The following is a 16741-nucleotide window of genomic DNA, read 5'->3' on the forward strand; positions in this document are numbered from 1 at the left end:
GTGTGCCGTCAACAATGTGCCACTGACTGAAGAATAGAGGATCTAAATCATCCTGCTAGCTGGTGTCCGGAGTTCCAAGGCAATTACCAGTGACTTCAACTAGCAACACAGGTAGCAGGGAACGGAGAGTGTCGTCAGGAAATTGATCAGAAAATTTCAAGAAATGGTATTGGTGGCAGATAAGCCCTTTACTGGCTATCCCCACACAGCAACTGACAAGACTAAAACCACGCCAGTGTTGGCAGCAGTGGCCACGAATCCTGTCCAAGGTATCAGGTGACTGGCACAATGGTGTGGCACTCCTCGGAGAAGTATCCACTGAATCCTACAGAGACAGAAATGGCACCCATTTAAAATGCAACTCCAAAAACATCTGGCAGAAGGTGACCCTAATCAGAGGGTGCAGCCACCAATCACAGTATTGCTTACGACATACTCTTTAGTAAAGAGGTGAATTTTTACATGAATGAGCAAGTCAAAAACCACAACTTGCGATACTGGTCATTGGATAACTCAAGGTGGACGTCTCCCTGTAGGCCTCAGGACATGGCAAAGTGACAGTATAGTGCGGCACTTGGTGAATGCATCTCATTGGTCCTACCTTGCTGACAGAAATGCTTAATGCTGCGACCTATCTGCCAGATGAAGTGGTCATGTCTACGCTTCTCAATAAAGATGGGACATTCTCTTTGTGCTTTCAGCAGGGTAGGGTGCCTGTGTACAGTAATAGCTTGACACGCAGCTACCCAGTTGTCGTACTGACTGTCATGGTCCCATGGAGTGGCCGCAATGTTCACTTGATTTGACCCCTAAGATTTCTACCTGTGGGGATACCTGAAGGCCATGGTGTATCCTGTGGAGGTGCAGAATCTGGAACAGTGGATTATCAAGGCCAGTTATGTCGCACCTGCAGTGAAGCATCATGTCGATGCAAACTTTCTCCGAAGGATACAGAAATGTCTTCAGGTACACACAAAGTGTGCAGAACACATTCTGTGAAATGCACTTTGTTTTGTAATGTGTTGCGTGCCATTCATGTTGTGATTCATGACGAATTTCACATGCTACATAAAGTGATCCATAACATTTTATCACTTTTTACCTATCTCGTCAAATTCTACCGTTCGAACATTTATCACACGAGCCCCTCCCACTGAAGAAATGTGAGCTGAATCCAATACGGCAGATAGCACAATGAAGGACAGCTCTCGCAGTTCACCAAAAAGTTTCCTCCCACCCCCTTTGCTTGCCAATGGTCATACCATGTTGAATGCATCCTCTCTGCTTATATCCATATCCACCCCATCCCTGCCCCTTATCATTTTCACAATATTCATCCCAGTCATAACTTTTGGGGTACCCTGTATTTCACAATCCCAGTTTTGGCCTTAAGACTATTATCATGTGATACTGCAAAAGATTTTGTTTCAACACATGTCAAACTTCAAAATACTTTGAAATGTGTACACGTCATCATCAGAATCAAGCCTTTTCACTTTAAGAATATACTATCACTGATTGACCGCGAAACTCGGTACATTGTGAAATGATGTAAATTACATGAATTACTGCCAATGTTAAAATCCTTAATGCGAATCGCAATAAACCGATCTTCCTCCACACTGTTTACATGTGAACTGAGGCAACTGATGCAAAAATACATTCGCATGTTTTTAATACCTTTTTACAAAGACAGTCACTGGAAGAAACTGACAATTTTTTTTTGTAGAATTCTGTAAGTCAGTATAAATATGCATCAAAATATTTTACATCATATACAAAAATCAAAGATAGCAGGTACCAACAGGTGTGAATATTATGGAACTATCAGTTTATTAAGTCATGGTTGCAAAATACTGACCTGAATTATGTATCAAAGAATGAAAAAAAGAGGTGCAAGATGGCCAAGCTGACCTCAGTGAAAATCAGTTTGAGTTCTGGAGAAATGTGGGTACTCATGAAGCAATACTAACACACTGACTTATCTTAGAAGCTAAGTTTAAAAAAAGGCAGACCTACATTTATAGCTTTGTAGATTTAGAGAAAGCCTTTAAAACATTGTTGATTAGAATACAGTCTTTGAAATTCTGAAGGATGTAGGGTCAAAACACAGGGAGCAAAAAGTTACATTCAGCTTGTACTGAAATCAATCTATATGAGTAGAAGGATACAAAAGGAAAGCAGTAGATGAGAAAGGAGTGAGACAAGATTGTAGCCTATCCACAATGTTGTCCAATCTGTAAACTTAGCAAGCTGTAAAGGAAACTAAGGAGAAATTTCAAATAGTAATTAAAGTTCATGGAGAAGGAATAAAAACTCTGAGATTTCCCGATGCCATTGTAATTTCATCAGAGACAGTAGAGGACTTGTCAGAGCAACTGAACGGAATCGAGAGTGCCTTGGAAAGAGGTTCTGATACATCAACAAAAGTAATACAAGGGTAATGGTAAGTAGTTGAACTAAATCAGACAATGTTATGAGGCTTATATTAGAAAATGAGACACTAAAAGTAGCTGATCAGTTTTGCTGCATACCCCAGTAGAATGACTGATAATGGACACAGTAGGGAGGTTATAAAATGTAGACTCACTATTGCAAGGAAAGCATTTCTGGAAAAGAGGAATCTGTTAACATCAAATATAAATTTAAGTGTTTTGAAATGTTTTCTGAAAGTATTTGTCTAATATGTAGCCTTTTAAGGAAGAGAAACTTTAATGATAAGCAGTTCAAGCGAAAAGAGAGTAAACACTTCTGACGTGTGACTCTGTAGAAGAATGCTGCCGATAAGATGGGTAGACTGGATAACTAATGAGGAGGTACTTAATAAAACTGGGAAGAACATTTACAGCACAAACTGACTGAGAGAAGGGATCAGCTCTTACGACACATTTTGAGCCAACTGTCACGATGCTACTGGAAGAAATCGGTGTGGTGCGAGGAAGATGGAAGGGGTGGGAGGGAATCTAGTGGGGGGAAGGGTGGGGGGCAAGAGACGAATACGGTAATCACATTCAAATGGATGTAGACTGCAGTAGTTATTTCGAAATGATGAGGCTCGCGCCAGAGAGACTATTGTGGAGAGCTGTGTCAAACCAGTCTTAGGACTAAAGACCACAGGAACACTGTAATAGTTATGGTACCTGTACCTCAACATCACACTGACGCATTCCAAACAAAACTTCAACATCAAAAACTGAAAGTTCAAACCTGAGATACTGCTTAAGGTTTTTTTTTTTTTCTTTTCAGTGAACAGTTTTTGCTTTTAATGTCATTTGGATTCTACCCAAGATATCCCACTATCATAGTATTAAAACATGTATGTGAAAAGTGTGAACTGGTAAAATAAAGAAAGTGTTTAGATGTATAACACAGAAGCTATTCTGCATCATCTTCCTAGTAATAAGCAGAAATAAAATCCAAAGCAAAGTCTACATCCACCAGAGTATCAAAATACTGCTCACCCCGAAGACTTATCCTTGTCAGACGCCGTCTGTTCCTTGTCAGCTGGTGACGCTGTTGGTGTGGGTCGACCGTCCTTGACATCTAATGTCGTAGATGTCGTGGTAGAAACTGCTAAAGGCGTGGTTGCGGACGGAGCAGGTGACGAGGATGGTGCAGGTGCCACAGGAGGTGGTGAAGGAGGAGGAGGCGCCATCTCCTGCTTCTGTTGTTGCTGCTCTCGTTGGAGACGAGTCGTCACACCACCGGGAACATCGGCAAGGGACTGAGCACCACTACCACTCCCGGAACCACTGGCACCACTTACTTTCCCGTGAGGATTGTTTCGAGAAGCGCGTGTCCGTTGTCGCGATTTGCGCAGGAGCTGTTTGTAGTTTTCTGTCTTCTTACTCAAGTAATAATACTGGACGCAATCACAGACACTCTTGCGCTCCAGGTAAGAGGCGATGAGGCCGAAGTTCTTCGGATGCTGCAAATACTTCTCTTTAAATAACTCGCGTTCCGACTCGGTCCAAACATTCAGCAATTGTCGTTCCTTATATTCTGCCGTAAAATCTTCGATACGACCATTGTCATTAGAGAACGTCACACGCCTTTGCCTCGCATCCAAGAGTATCGGGGGGATTACAGCATAGGATCGCATCTTCTTGTCTTCCATCTGTGGTGAAGAAAAGTTGTTTATTAATCTATTTTTTACATAAGTGACTGAATACAGTAGTAGCAGCACTAGTGACATTCACCTCAACATCACTTCCTTACACCACAATGACACGAAGTTAATGTGAGTGTGTAAATTATTAAACAGACTAAAATACTCATTGTACAAATGACAACTAACCAAATGAAATTATCTTATGCACTGCCATCATATAAGCACTGTGAATAAAACTTTATGGTGTAGCAAATCCCACTGCAAATTTAATTTTATTCTTTCAAATCAAACTTTTTTGAACTGCAGAACTACTGTGCTCATGAGTCCAAACTAACATCCGCAAAATTCTGTGAAGCAAATGGAAGTACCACATTCACTAAAAATAGACAAGAGAATTGAAATGGTATCAAGAGGAAAGTTTATACTGGATCTCCAGCTTCCAAAATTTCAAATGTTCACTTCATCTACGTGAAGAAGATGACAGCCACTCTCTAAGACAAAGCAAAACTTTTAGGGTGAACTAGAGCTAGGCTTAGCTGTCTGGACAGCCAGACTTAGGGATGGATAATTTGGGTATACTGCAGGCCAGCGGCCTGTCCAAGGACAATCATCCCGCATCTGCTGAGGCTAAAGCACAGTGTTTAGGGCCAGAACTAGAAAACACGAGTAGAGGAGGGAGAAAGGGGGAGGGCGCAGGAGGGGGAGTTACACTCATATTTTTATCAGCCCAACAATACCCATTCAAACAAAATTACTTATTCCCAACTACATCATCATCGCACCGTCCTGCTCCTCGCAATGTTCAAAACAATACCTGACTTGTGGCAGGAATATCACAATACTACAAGGTCCAATCACATTAATATGATCACTGCCTATGTTCAACGTCAATGTGCAGTAACCTCTCATCACAGATGGCAGGTGGCAGCACTAGCGGTGGAGGGTACATAAACCATGTCAGGGAATGCAGAAAACAGTGCAGTCATTGTCGTAACATGGAAACAAAGTGATTTATTTGACACCCAAAGAGGTACAACCACTGGCTTTCAGAGGCCAAGGATGGAAGCATTTCTGAAACAGCTAAGTTTGTAAACTGCTTGCGTGCCACTGTGGTTGAAGTATACAACGCATGTCAAAAGGGAACTATCCAAAACTGGTGCCGAGGAATCTATAGTCGACTAATGGCCATAGATGACAGAGGTGAATGTTGGCTGCAGAGAGGTATACAAGCAAACTGACATGCAAATGTTGAGTAATTGACCACCCAGATGAACCAATGGGCTACCAACAGTGCCTCCTCAACAACCATACAGCGAACTTTGCTGCCTATGTGCCACTGCAGCAGATACCAGGTTCATGTACCCATTCTGACTGCTGTTCACCAGTGACAAAGGCTAGAATTTGCATGCCAATACAACAACTGGATATCCACTGAGTGGTGAAAGGTAACCTCCTTAAATGAATCACATTTTATGATCCACCGAACGTATGGCCTTTGGCGTGCATGACCCTGCAACAACTGTCAGGAAGGACCAGGCAAGAGGATGGAGCATCATCATCTTTATAATGTTTTCATGGCATTCCCTGGGTGATTTCATCATTCTCTGCTGGAAGGCATAATGGATCAACAAAAGTACACCTCTGTCCTTGGGGAACATGTCCACCTCTATGTGCAATTTGTTTTTCCTCAGCACAATGGCATCTAGCAGCAGGACAATGCAATGTATGTGCGTGGTTCGAAAAGCACCTGAGAGAGTTTACCATATTCCCCTTGCCACCACGCTTATTGAATAAACCCAACTGAGAATCTGTTGGAGCACGTTAATCGGGCTGTTGGCGCCATGAACCCTCAACAGGCAAACATAATGCAGTTGGGAATGGCAATGGAGTCGGCACTGCTCCACATCCCTGTCAGTACCTTCCAGAGCCTCACTGACTCTCTTCCGCACATCTCGCAATGGTCCATGTAAAAAAATATGGTTATTAAGGTCTTTGTCAGGTGGTCACATTAGTGTAACTGGATAGTGTAAAACAAAACTATCTTTGGCAGTAAAATCTATTATTGTGATAAAGCTAAAGAGATTCAAAAGAAAATGAAACAAAACTGTATCATTATCTGGATTTTTCAGGAAGTGATCAGTTACGTCTCAGGATAGAAAGTCATCAACATTCAATGAAATTTTTTACAAAAATGTTAACAAAATGAAAAGTTATATAAGTTGCAAAAACAGGGTGAGAAACGTTCAAACTTACAGAAATTATAAAGATGAGATTCATATCAGAGCCACCAACAATTTTAAACTGAACAGTTACCACCTATCATCATTAGTCAGTTGCTTACTAAATCACAACAAAAAGTTAGAGACTCAGTATATTTAACTGGGATTGCCTCGAGTGCAAATGGTAATTCAGAACTGTGACATGACTTCAGACAGAAAAGAGAGACAAGAAAAGCACAATGTATTCAGGTTGAGATACATATTTTTATCAGAAGATATCAAAATGTTGGAAAAATAGAAAAGATCAGCCTGGGGCAAGTATTCACAAACAATATCCAAGAGCCAAGTGAATTGGTTAATGTTGCTGTGTATTACCATTGAGGCAACTTTAGAAAAGACAGCCATCCACCATCAAGAACAACCATTGAACTCTAAGTAGGTAATTCAACTACTTCTTCACAGAGCAGCACCAATGACAATCCGTATTTGAATTATCCCATGAACTTGGTGGGAAAGTACAACCTATCAATGTCTCTTTCTTATTACCTGATAACTTAATCCTCGAGTGGGCATGCCAGTTTCTATAACACAAGGAGGGTGCGGGCCTACACTGCACACATACAAAGAACAGATGTCCTTACGTTACCAAGGTAAACATGTATAAGCAAAATCGCATACGATGAAATAAATTTCCATTATATTAGCTACGTCACTGTTTAACAAAACAATAATATAAAAAAAACTTTCATTGTATGACTCTGATGCCATGTAGAAGTGTTACCCTACAGTAATGACACTCGAAGCATTAAATAGCACAGCTGCATCAGATCACAGTCAAGTGCTTACTCGATTCTCTGGAAGAGAATTGCCTCATTGTGAGATTGTGCTGCTAGTTTGGAAACTAGATCATTTTCTTGCATGGATCGTTCGGTTTTTTTATTGCCTAGCTCGCTATTTTTATATTTTACTGCTGTTCACTTGGACGTATGACAGCACAACTTAAGAGTGTATTGGCTCAAACAATAATGAAGGAACAGGTACAGGCTCGCAGTTTTACAACAACAACGTTACAGTACAAGACAATGTTATTTGTAGTTGGTGCACTTTATACATAGGTGCACAAGATTCCCATAAAAATCTCAATAGCGGTCATTTTATACAAACAAAAATATGGTGTGAATTCAACTTTCCAGGTACAGACTGGGAGATTCATGCCATCAAAACCGGTACCAGAGACAAGGATTTCTGTGACATTATTTGTCCGAAAATTACTTCAAGCAGGTAACTTGAGAATCAACTCGTGAATGTAACAGACCTCCTAGTAACACACCTGAACTTCTTAAATCAGTTAACATAAAGGACAGAATCAGTGTTCATAAGGCTGTGTTAACTACTATGACTATGGGTTATCAAAAAAAGCAGTGTTTAAGAACGGTATGAAAATATTTTTGCTCAGCTAAAGTGACAGGATAAAATTGCAGAGTATCTGAGTAGTCAACGTCAAACATCAGTGCTGGGGACAAAGACGTGGAGCACAAAAGTAAAACATTCAAAAGCATCGTTCAATAAGCCTTAGACAGGTAAGTTTTGAGTAATACGTTAAGCGGCGGTAAAGTTCCACTGTGAGTGGATAGCCATGTTAGAAAACTGCTACATAAACAAAGAGAGCTTCATTATAGATTCAAGAGAAGTCAAAACCTAGCTGACAAATAAAATGTGAACAAAGTGAAAATAAGAATAATGACAACAATGAGACGAGCATTTGATAACTTTGAAGCTAAAATTTTGTCATTTGTCTGACAAAAAGCCCTAAGAGGTTTTGGTCTTACTTAAAATCAGTAAACGGTTCAAAATCATCTTTTCAGTCACTCAGTGATCAAACTGGAACCAAAATGGAAGATAACAGAGAGGATGCCAAAATACCAAATTTGGTCTTCCAAAATTGTTACACCGTGGAAGACTATAATACAACCCCTCCTCTCAAACACTGTATGAACATCGAAATGACAGGTGTTGAGTTACGCGAGCGCAGAATAGAAAATCAACTACAATCACTCAGTTGTGGAAATCCATCACAATAATATAAGATACCTGTAAGAATCTACAAAGATTATGCCAAGAAATTTGCTGCATTTCTAGCGGCAGTTTATTGTTGTTTGCTGGAGCAATGAAGGGTACCTAACAAATGGAAAAAAGTGCAGGTCATTCCCTTTTAGACCTACATCATTGATATCAACCTGTCGTAGAATTATGGAACACGTTTACACTTTTGGGAACAGATGCCCCTTCTATAAAATTCAACACGGAGTTCGAGAACAGAGATCTTGCAAAACTCAGCTCACTCTGTTCGTCCATGAGATCCACAGCACTGTAGACAACAGCACTCGGGTTGATGCCATGTTCCTCAGCTTCAGATACGCATCTGACACCGTCCTCTACTGCCATTTAGTGAAAAAAAAATACGAGCTTACCATGTATCGGAGCAGATTTGCAACTAGAATCAAGACTCCCTTGCAGATACAACTCAACACATCACTCATAATGGAACAAAATCAACAGAAGTAAAGGTACAGTAGTCTCTGGAGTGTCCCAAGGAACTGGGATATGGCAGTTACTGTTTACAATGTATACAAATGATCTCATAGAAAGTGTCGGAAGCTCTTTAAGATTTGCAGATGATATGGATGTGTAAAAGAATGTAGCAATGCCAGAAGACAGTATTGATTTGCAGAATTATCTGTAGAGGAGATGTGAACAGTGCAGGCTCCAGTAGCTGACCCTGAGTGTAAACAAATATCTCATATTGTCCACACATAGGAAATGATCTCCACTACTATACAATTATACTAGTGATGAAAAATTGCTGGAAACAGTATCGACCATAAAATACCTAGGAGCCGCTATCCAGAGTGACCTTTAGTGGAATGACCACATGAAACAAATATTAGGAAAAGGAGATGCTACACTGAGATTAATAGGAAGGATCTTATGGAAATGTAGCTCAACTATGAAAGAAGTTGCTTACAAGGGGTTTGTTTGCCAGTGCTCGAGTACTGTTCATCATCCTGGGACCCTTACCCAGAAGGACTGATAGAAGAGATACAGAAGGTCCAATGAAGAGCAGCATCACTTAGTCTGCAGGGAGCATTACAGAGATGCTCAACAAACTCCAGTGGCACACGTTACGAGAGAGGCATTGTGCATCATGGAGAAGTTTACTACTGGCATTTCATGAAAGTACTTTCCAGGAAGAGCTGGACAACATATTACTTCATCCCACATACATCTCACAAAATGTTCATGACGAGAAAATTTGAGAAAGTAGAACTAATACAGAGGCTTACCGACAATCATTCTTCCCATTTGCCATTCACAACTGGAGCAGCAAAGGGGGAATCAATTGGTGGTACCACAAGTACTCTCCACCACACTCTATGAGGTTGATTTTTCGGAGGACTGATGTAAATGTAAGTGTGTTCATTACGTGATAAATTATCAGTAATGTCAGCATCACAACAACTTACATCAATAAGGTGCTGAAAACCTGATTTTCGAGAGAAGCAATACTTATGAATCTGTTAACAGCATTTAATAGATGTGTGGCTCAGTAGAAAAGGAAAACATAATAGCTCACAAAAGGTAGAATGAATTTCACAAGTCTGGATATAATGAAAATGTCCAAACCAAAAAACATAAGTAAATTCATAAACAATTTCTGACAGACCGTAAAGAAAGGAAAAAAGCTGAAGGTTATTGCAGAGTAACAGGAGTTTAAATCATTACAAACAGAAACATGAATAATTTAATAATAGTATCATCTCACTCAACATGAATATCAACAGGAAAAGCAACTTAAAATGTGCATCTCAAAGTTGAATATCATGTGAGAGAGTAAATATAAGTAGAAACAGATAAACTTGAAAGACAACACAGATCTGAAATTGTTATTGGAGACAAAATGCTACAACAAAATATTGGGAATCAGAAACAACTATTACAAATTAAGGGAAAGAGAAAATGGTGAAACATTTTTCAAATATTTCAGAATGGTTTCAAACAACTACAACAAAATCCTCTGTTTTTGATAGCAAGAGAGTTATTTGGAATAAATTGAAGAACACATCAAGTTCTCAAATACACTACTGCATAGGTATTGATTCAGAAACCTTATTTTTAACTACAACTATGAGGGCATGCCGAAAAGTAATTTTTTATCTCAATATCAGTTGAGGAATTACATGTTAAGCACACTACCCGATCAACTTTCCCACTTCACTGACACATGTTGCAATCTTCTACCACTACAGAGCTCTGAAGTGTAGTGAATAACATGGCAGTATGAAACATAACTTTGTTGGAGCATGATAAACTGAAAGCACAGATTCGAAGAGTTTATCCGCACATGGAACACCCTCTCCTTCAGGACAACAGTGCCAGACCACACACGAACGCTGCGATATCTGCAACAATCCGACACTTTGGGTTCACTGTCATCAATCATCCTCCATACAGTTCCCTCTTCGCCCCATCTGACTTTCATGTTTTCAAAACTTAAAGAACAACTTTGAGGTCTTCACTTGAGAGCGATGAACCAGTGCAAGAAGAGGGGAAGTTGTGGCTCTGCCAACAAAGTCAAACATCACAGTGATGGCATCAACAAAACTAGTTTCTCATTGGGAGAAACGCAGTTGTTGCCAGGGCGACTATGTTGGAAATAGATATGTAGACATGAAGCATAAAGAGTACAATGTTGATAAAGTTTGTTTTATTCGAAAAGCCTTACGAGTTTTCACGCACACAAAATTGAGGCTTTACTTTTGAGTAAGCCCTTATCCAGATGAGTATGAAATCATAACTGATATTGGAAAAGACATTCACAGAAATTTGACGACATTATTTTACAGACTACGCACATTAATTTTAACTACAAGGAAGAGAAATTTAAAAATAAAGAAAAATGCCATAAGTAGCTCTATTACATGAATTTACAGCCAAAAGGACACCCAAAGACACTTACAAAATAACTGCTGTGAGATTCTTGACGGTAATCAATAGGAAAGTCAATGCAACAAAAATGGTATGGTTAGAAACTTATAGTTAACAAAAACAAAATTTTAGCAGTAAATACTGAACCGGAACAGTAAAATTAAGGAGAGTGAAGCAGAAATTTAAAAAGTGATACATAAAAAGTGAGCAGGTGAAAAGTTTCTGTGGAACAAACAATGCTGAGATGCAACAACACTTTTAAGGTCCGGTTGAAGAAAAATAGGTGCCCATCATGTTAATAATATATAATCCACTGCTGTAATATGACAGAGATCTGCCTCATTTGATTAAAAAAATTGTAGAACAAGACAAAGATACAACTCCAGGAATAGACAAATTTTTGGCTGTACAACGTGTGTGGCATTTCATGTATCAAATCTGCTGTTTAGAAATACAGAGAAAGACCAGCAATGTACTGCATAGTAACTTTTGCATTTTTAAGACAAGGAATCATATAGAGAATGCTGATAAAGAGACAGTATGCCAAAGTTAAGAACAAGATGGAATTCAGGTTAAAGTTCAGTCATGACATGAATATGAGGCAGAGAAAATGGGTGTGGCAGAGCCTAAGGATAGTTTTATTTCATTGAAATTCTGCATCTATGAAAAGACGTCATAGAACATGTCATCACAAAAGCTCAGATTTCCATGTGAATGCGTGTTTGCACATTTTGGCCATTTTGGGGGTAAATGCATATTCTGAAGATTTTTTCCCATATAATTTACACATTTATAACACATGTTATACTATTTTACTAGGTTCAGGGCACATATTACAAAAACTTGCATCATTGCAGCTTTTATTCATGTTTTTCACATTAATTGCACCAAAAATGCTGCACATTTGTGATTTCGTGAATTTTGTGACAGCCTGTAAACTTCATAGAGCTAAGATTGCTTGATGTCGGTAGAAGTACACATACTTCATGCCTTCTCACACTACTGCTAACCTTTACTATCTACTGTTATAAACTGTTGTACTTATGCTGTGCGAAATGAAAAGTATGTTGACATATTTAATATGAAGCCAGAAATTTTAAAAACGAAGCTACGGCAGATTCTTTGGGAGAAATGTTACTATTCAATAGAAGAATTCATAGACAATGAGATGATGATTTGAGCAGAGGGTAATTAAGTGTTAGATTTTATTGCATGTATATATAACAAAATTGTGTTATTATTATTATTATACTGTTTGTTAGTATCAGCTGTTCTTTGTTTATGTTCAGGGGTCAAATACTGAAAAAACTTTCAAGTAAATCAACACAGAACTAGTAGGTGTCATACTGCAAAGGTAAAACCACAATCTGATGTGTCTCCTATACATGAATCAAATGATTTAGATTATGTACATTATGAGACAAATAAACCACAATTCACAGCACTGTACGAGATACTTTCTTCTGCATTACTACTGTCTCCTGCTCCTCATTCTTTCACCATAGTCACCTATGAGGTGAGCTCAATACCAAATTTACAGACTGCATACCAATCATTATTTAAAAATTTAAACAACTGTGAGCAGAATGTCGCTTCATAAAACTCTGTGTAAAATATGGCAACAACTCATCACTAAACCATTTCCTTCTGACATTTGTGTTACGAAATCAATTGGCAATGAAATGTTTCCATTGTTGTTAATAAAAGAAAGTGGCTGAATTCTGTACCACCCAGGATTTAATGAACATGAGTACCTTTACATTTGCACCGAATTATAAAGTTTAGTTATGGCTCCTGCTAGGACAGCAAGAACTGACCTTGTGCCAAAATGAAACACAGAAAACATATTTCGAAAAACAGAAACTTGTCATTTATTGAGACTATTGCAGTTAAGGACTACGAGGCTGTACTGTATTTTTTAGTAAAATATTTTTCCTAACCACTGTACAACATATCAAATCACTCAATTTAAACCTTACTATGCCTAGAAAATGTAAGCATAAAAAAGTAATGTTGATATATGCTATATTTTATTCAGGGTTCAAACAATGAAAAAACTTTCTAGTAAGTCAATACAGAAATTGTAGGTGTCATACTGCAAAGGTAAAACTATAGAAAGACACAAAAACTATGCGATCATTTACTACAATAATACCAACAAATTGGATGCAAAATCAACTTTTCATGGCTTTATGTGATGTTTTGGCAGGTGCCAAATATACCATCTGAAAAACTGGCAGATCTGCACTCCAGGCTAGGATCTAGGGAGGGAAGGAGGGGGGGGAGGGACACAAAAATCAAAGCATCTGCCTTGGGCAGCACTTTCAGGGGGGGGGGGGGGGCACCAAATTCATATTCTTGAAGAAAAAACCTTGTTTCACAAATCACCTAGCATCCAATGAATGTTGGCCTATTGATTATTCATTTGATTTTGAAACACATCCCTGTTGGGTTTTGAACAAATTCTAATCTGATTTCTGAACGAATTATAAGTTTATTTTTGAATGCGTGCATAGTGTACGTGATGTCTCTGCTAGGGGTATCTCCGTCACATGTAGTAATAAAAAACTTTCCCACAGACAAAAGGGAACAGGGCTGTAAGTGTAGAGCTGAATAAACCCAAACAGGTGAACGCCAATCGCTGTTTGTTTATGTGGTTGATTAGATGTGCAAATGATAAGCATTGTTATCACCAGTAGCAAAATCCATAGATTCAGACTACCTGAGTGGAAATAAACAACTAACAGGAATAACAGATAAGAAATATTACATTTTATCTTCTCTGTGTATTCATGAAAATGAAATTCTAACAAAAATTTTCTTCTTCTTTCTATCTTCATTATCTAGCAGTATCTGTAAGTATTCCCACTTCCTTCATTTGCTTAATTCAATTCCATATTCATTAAAAGAGTACAGTATCTGAACAAGAGCTGCTTTATTACATGGCTTTCAAGTCATTTTGTTACTTCAGAGTTCTGTGTGGCATTTCTATTCTAGTTAGTGACTAGCATAAAGCACTGGAAACTGATTCTCCCTCCATCAGATCTCAACTTCCGGAAGTCCATGTGCTTCTTCCCCTCTACCCGCAAACCAAGGGAGCCATGTTTACTAAAACAATTACAGACATCACATTTTAAAACATAGCAATAATTTATATTTTTATTATTTTTTAAGAATTTTGTGGCCAATAAATTTAAATAAAGAGTTCTACTGTTCTTAAGCAATTCTGTCCCAGTACATGATGAAGGCCAGGAGAGGATGTAAAATATCTTATCCTAACCTAAGGAATATTACATGTTTAGCCCATGCACTACACTGGAGCTGGAACAGTACGTCTAAAATACAACACTCCTGATATCCTGCACAAAAAAGGTAAATGGCCACATAATAATTCTGACAGCTTTAATTCAATCATATGCTGACTTCTTTCCTGTTAAAGGTATTCCAGAAAGCACCTGTCTATGTATCAGCACTTGGAGATATACTGCAAACCTTTGCAGTCATCCTAAGGAGAAGTAGGTATTGCAGAAAAAGATTAGTTTAATAAGATTATCAGCTCCGTTTATGAAGCTGACAAATTATTTTGTGGCAAAAAATGCAAAAGACTTTCAACTGATCTGACTTTTTCTGGAATTTGTTCACTTAAGTATACACTTTTCACTTCTTGTGGGTTAGGAAGTTCATTTTCCCCATACAAAAGTGTTCCATCAAATCAACACATGAATTTAAGAAAATTTGGAGGAAATGGTTGTTGTGCACTGTTTTAGAAAAAAACAGAAATAAGTAGAACCGAATATTGATACCACATATTTTTATTGGTTTGCTGCCTGATTGTGTATGAATAAGAGCCTGTTTTAAAATTTGAGAGTACATGAAAATCTGGGCTCTAGTCATTGCATATCAGTATTACAATTTTTGTAAATTGGAAACATTAAACTGTTGAGTAACAAAATGCCTTTATGAAAATAGTAAGACAGGTGCAGACGGTGATGATATCATCATCATCACAATGTTACCACCACCACAACCACCACCACCACATTTGAACAACAAGACAAGTGAACAGAACACAAAATTTTATGTCAAAGACCACTAAGAGGTAAATAGAATACCACTGTGCCAAAGATGTTTATAGCAAACTATGTCAGCTAATCCCAAGCTAAAATGTTACTGTTCAGCAAGCAGACTGTAAGGTGTATATGCATTAGATGCTTTATAAACAATTAGAAAGATCTGGCACAACAACAAGAAGCCATTAGAAATGAAATATTCACCGAGAGAATTATAGACATAAATTGGGTACAGGATGATTCTTTGTTATTTCTATAGGGCACACAACACAATGAGACCAGAGATATTGTCCGTAAAAACCTATGTCTTATTTTTGAGTAAGAGAACCTAAGCAGTCTAGTTCACATAAGCAGCAAAAGATAGGCAAAAGGATTATCATGCATTGACATTGTGAAACATGACCCTGTCTGAACAAACTTCATGGACAACCTAAGAAAAATAAGGAAAGAGGTGAACTAAGGAATGGAAAACTGGTCATGAAAGAAGAATGTTAGAGCTCCAGGACAAACTGTTGAAATGATGTTTTACATATCTGGTCGAAATGGCAAGAGCAGAGGAAATCACTCACTGCGTAGTTGAGGGATTGAGCAGTTGACAGGGACATAAAACAAGATTTCAATAGTCACAAAACCTCCAGAAAAGTCTTGAAATAAGTCGTTTTGCTGTGTAAGAACGTGCAAACCTTAGCAATTTCAGGTCTTGGATATGTGCCTGTCAATCACTCGAAACCTCATCTACTCTGTGAGAGGTTACCTACTACTAGTACAAGTAGAAGTAGAAGTAGAAGTAGTAGTAGTAGTAAAGAAACAGCTATTCAGGAATTCAGATCACACAGCATGGGCACATCATATACACAAATGAGTGAACAAAAGCTTCCATACTTTAAAAGAACCAATAATACATGGAATCAAAATTCCTGAACATGTGGATGTAAAGCAGCACATGCCTTAAAACAAGTAAGGGGAAATCACTTGGACACATTTTTACATTTCTAGATTAACAAATATTGTATTCAGCAGCCGGCCGGTGTGGCCGAGCAGTTCTAGGCGCTTCAGTCTGGAACCGCGTGACCGCTACGGTCACAGGTTCAAATCCTGCCTCGGGCATGGATGTGTGTGATGTCCTTAGGTTAGTTAGGTTTAAGTAGTTCTAAGTTCTAGGGGACCGATGACCTCAGATGTTAAGTCCCATAGCGCTCAGAGCCATTTGAACCATTTTTTTTTTTTTATTCAGCAATGAATACAAGTCAAGTATACAAGACTATATATATATATATATATATATATATATATATATATATATATATATCTCTAAAAAGAAAGATGATGAAACTTACCAAACAAAAGCGCTGGCA

The 16741-nt window shown here is 38.4% G+C and overlaps 1 protein-coding gene across 1 annotated transcript in view; it reads right to left on the reverse strand.

The window, feature by feature from the left end:
• The window catches only part of LOC124711492 (bromodomain-containing protein 4-like), a 266949-nt gene that overhangs the window by 173394 nt on the left and 76814 nt on the right, over window positions 1–16741 (reverse strand). The window contains exon 9 of the mRNA XM_047241602.1: window positions 3462–4117. Within this exon, the coding sequence (XP_047097558.1) occupies window positions 3462–4117 (656 nt within the window). The remainder of the gene's footprint in view (window positions 1–3461; window positions 4118–16741) is intronic.

This window comes from Schistocerca piceifrons, chromosome 8 (assembly GCF_021461385.2).
Source record: "Schistocerca piceifrons isolate TAMUIC-IGC-003096 chromosome 8, iqSchPice1.1, whole genome shotgun sequence".
Classification (NCBI taxonomy): domain Eukaryota; kingdom Metazoa; phylum Arthropoda; class Insecta; order Orthoptera; family Acrididae; genus Schistocerca; species Schistocerca piceifrons.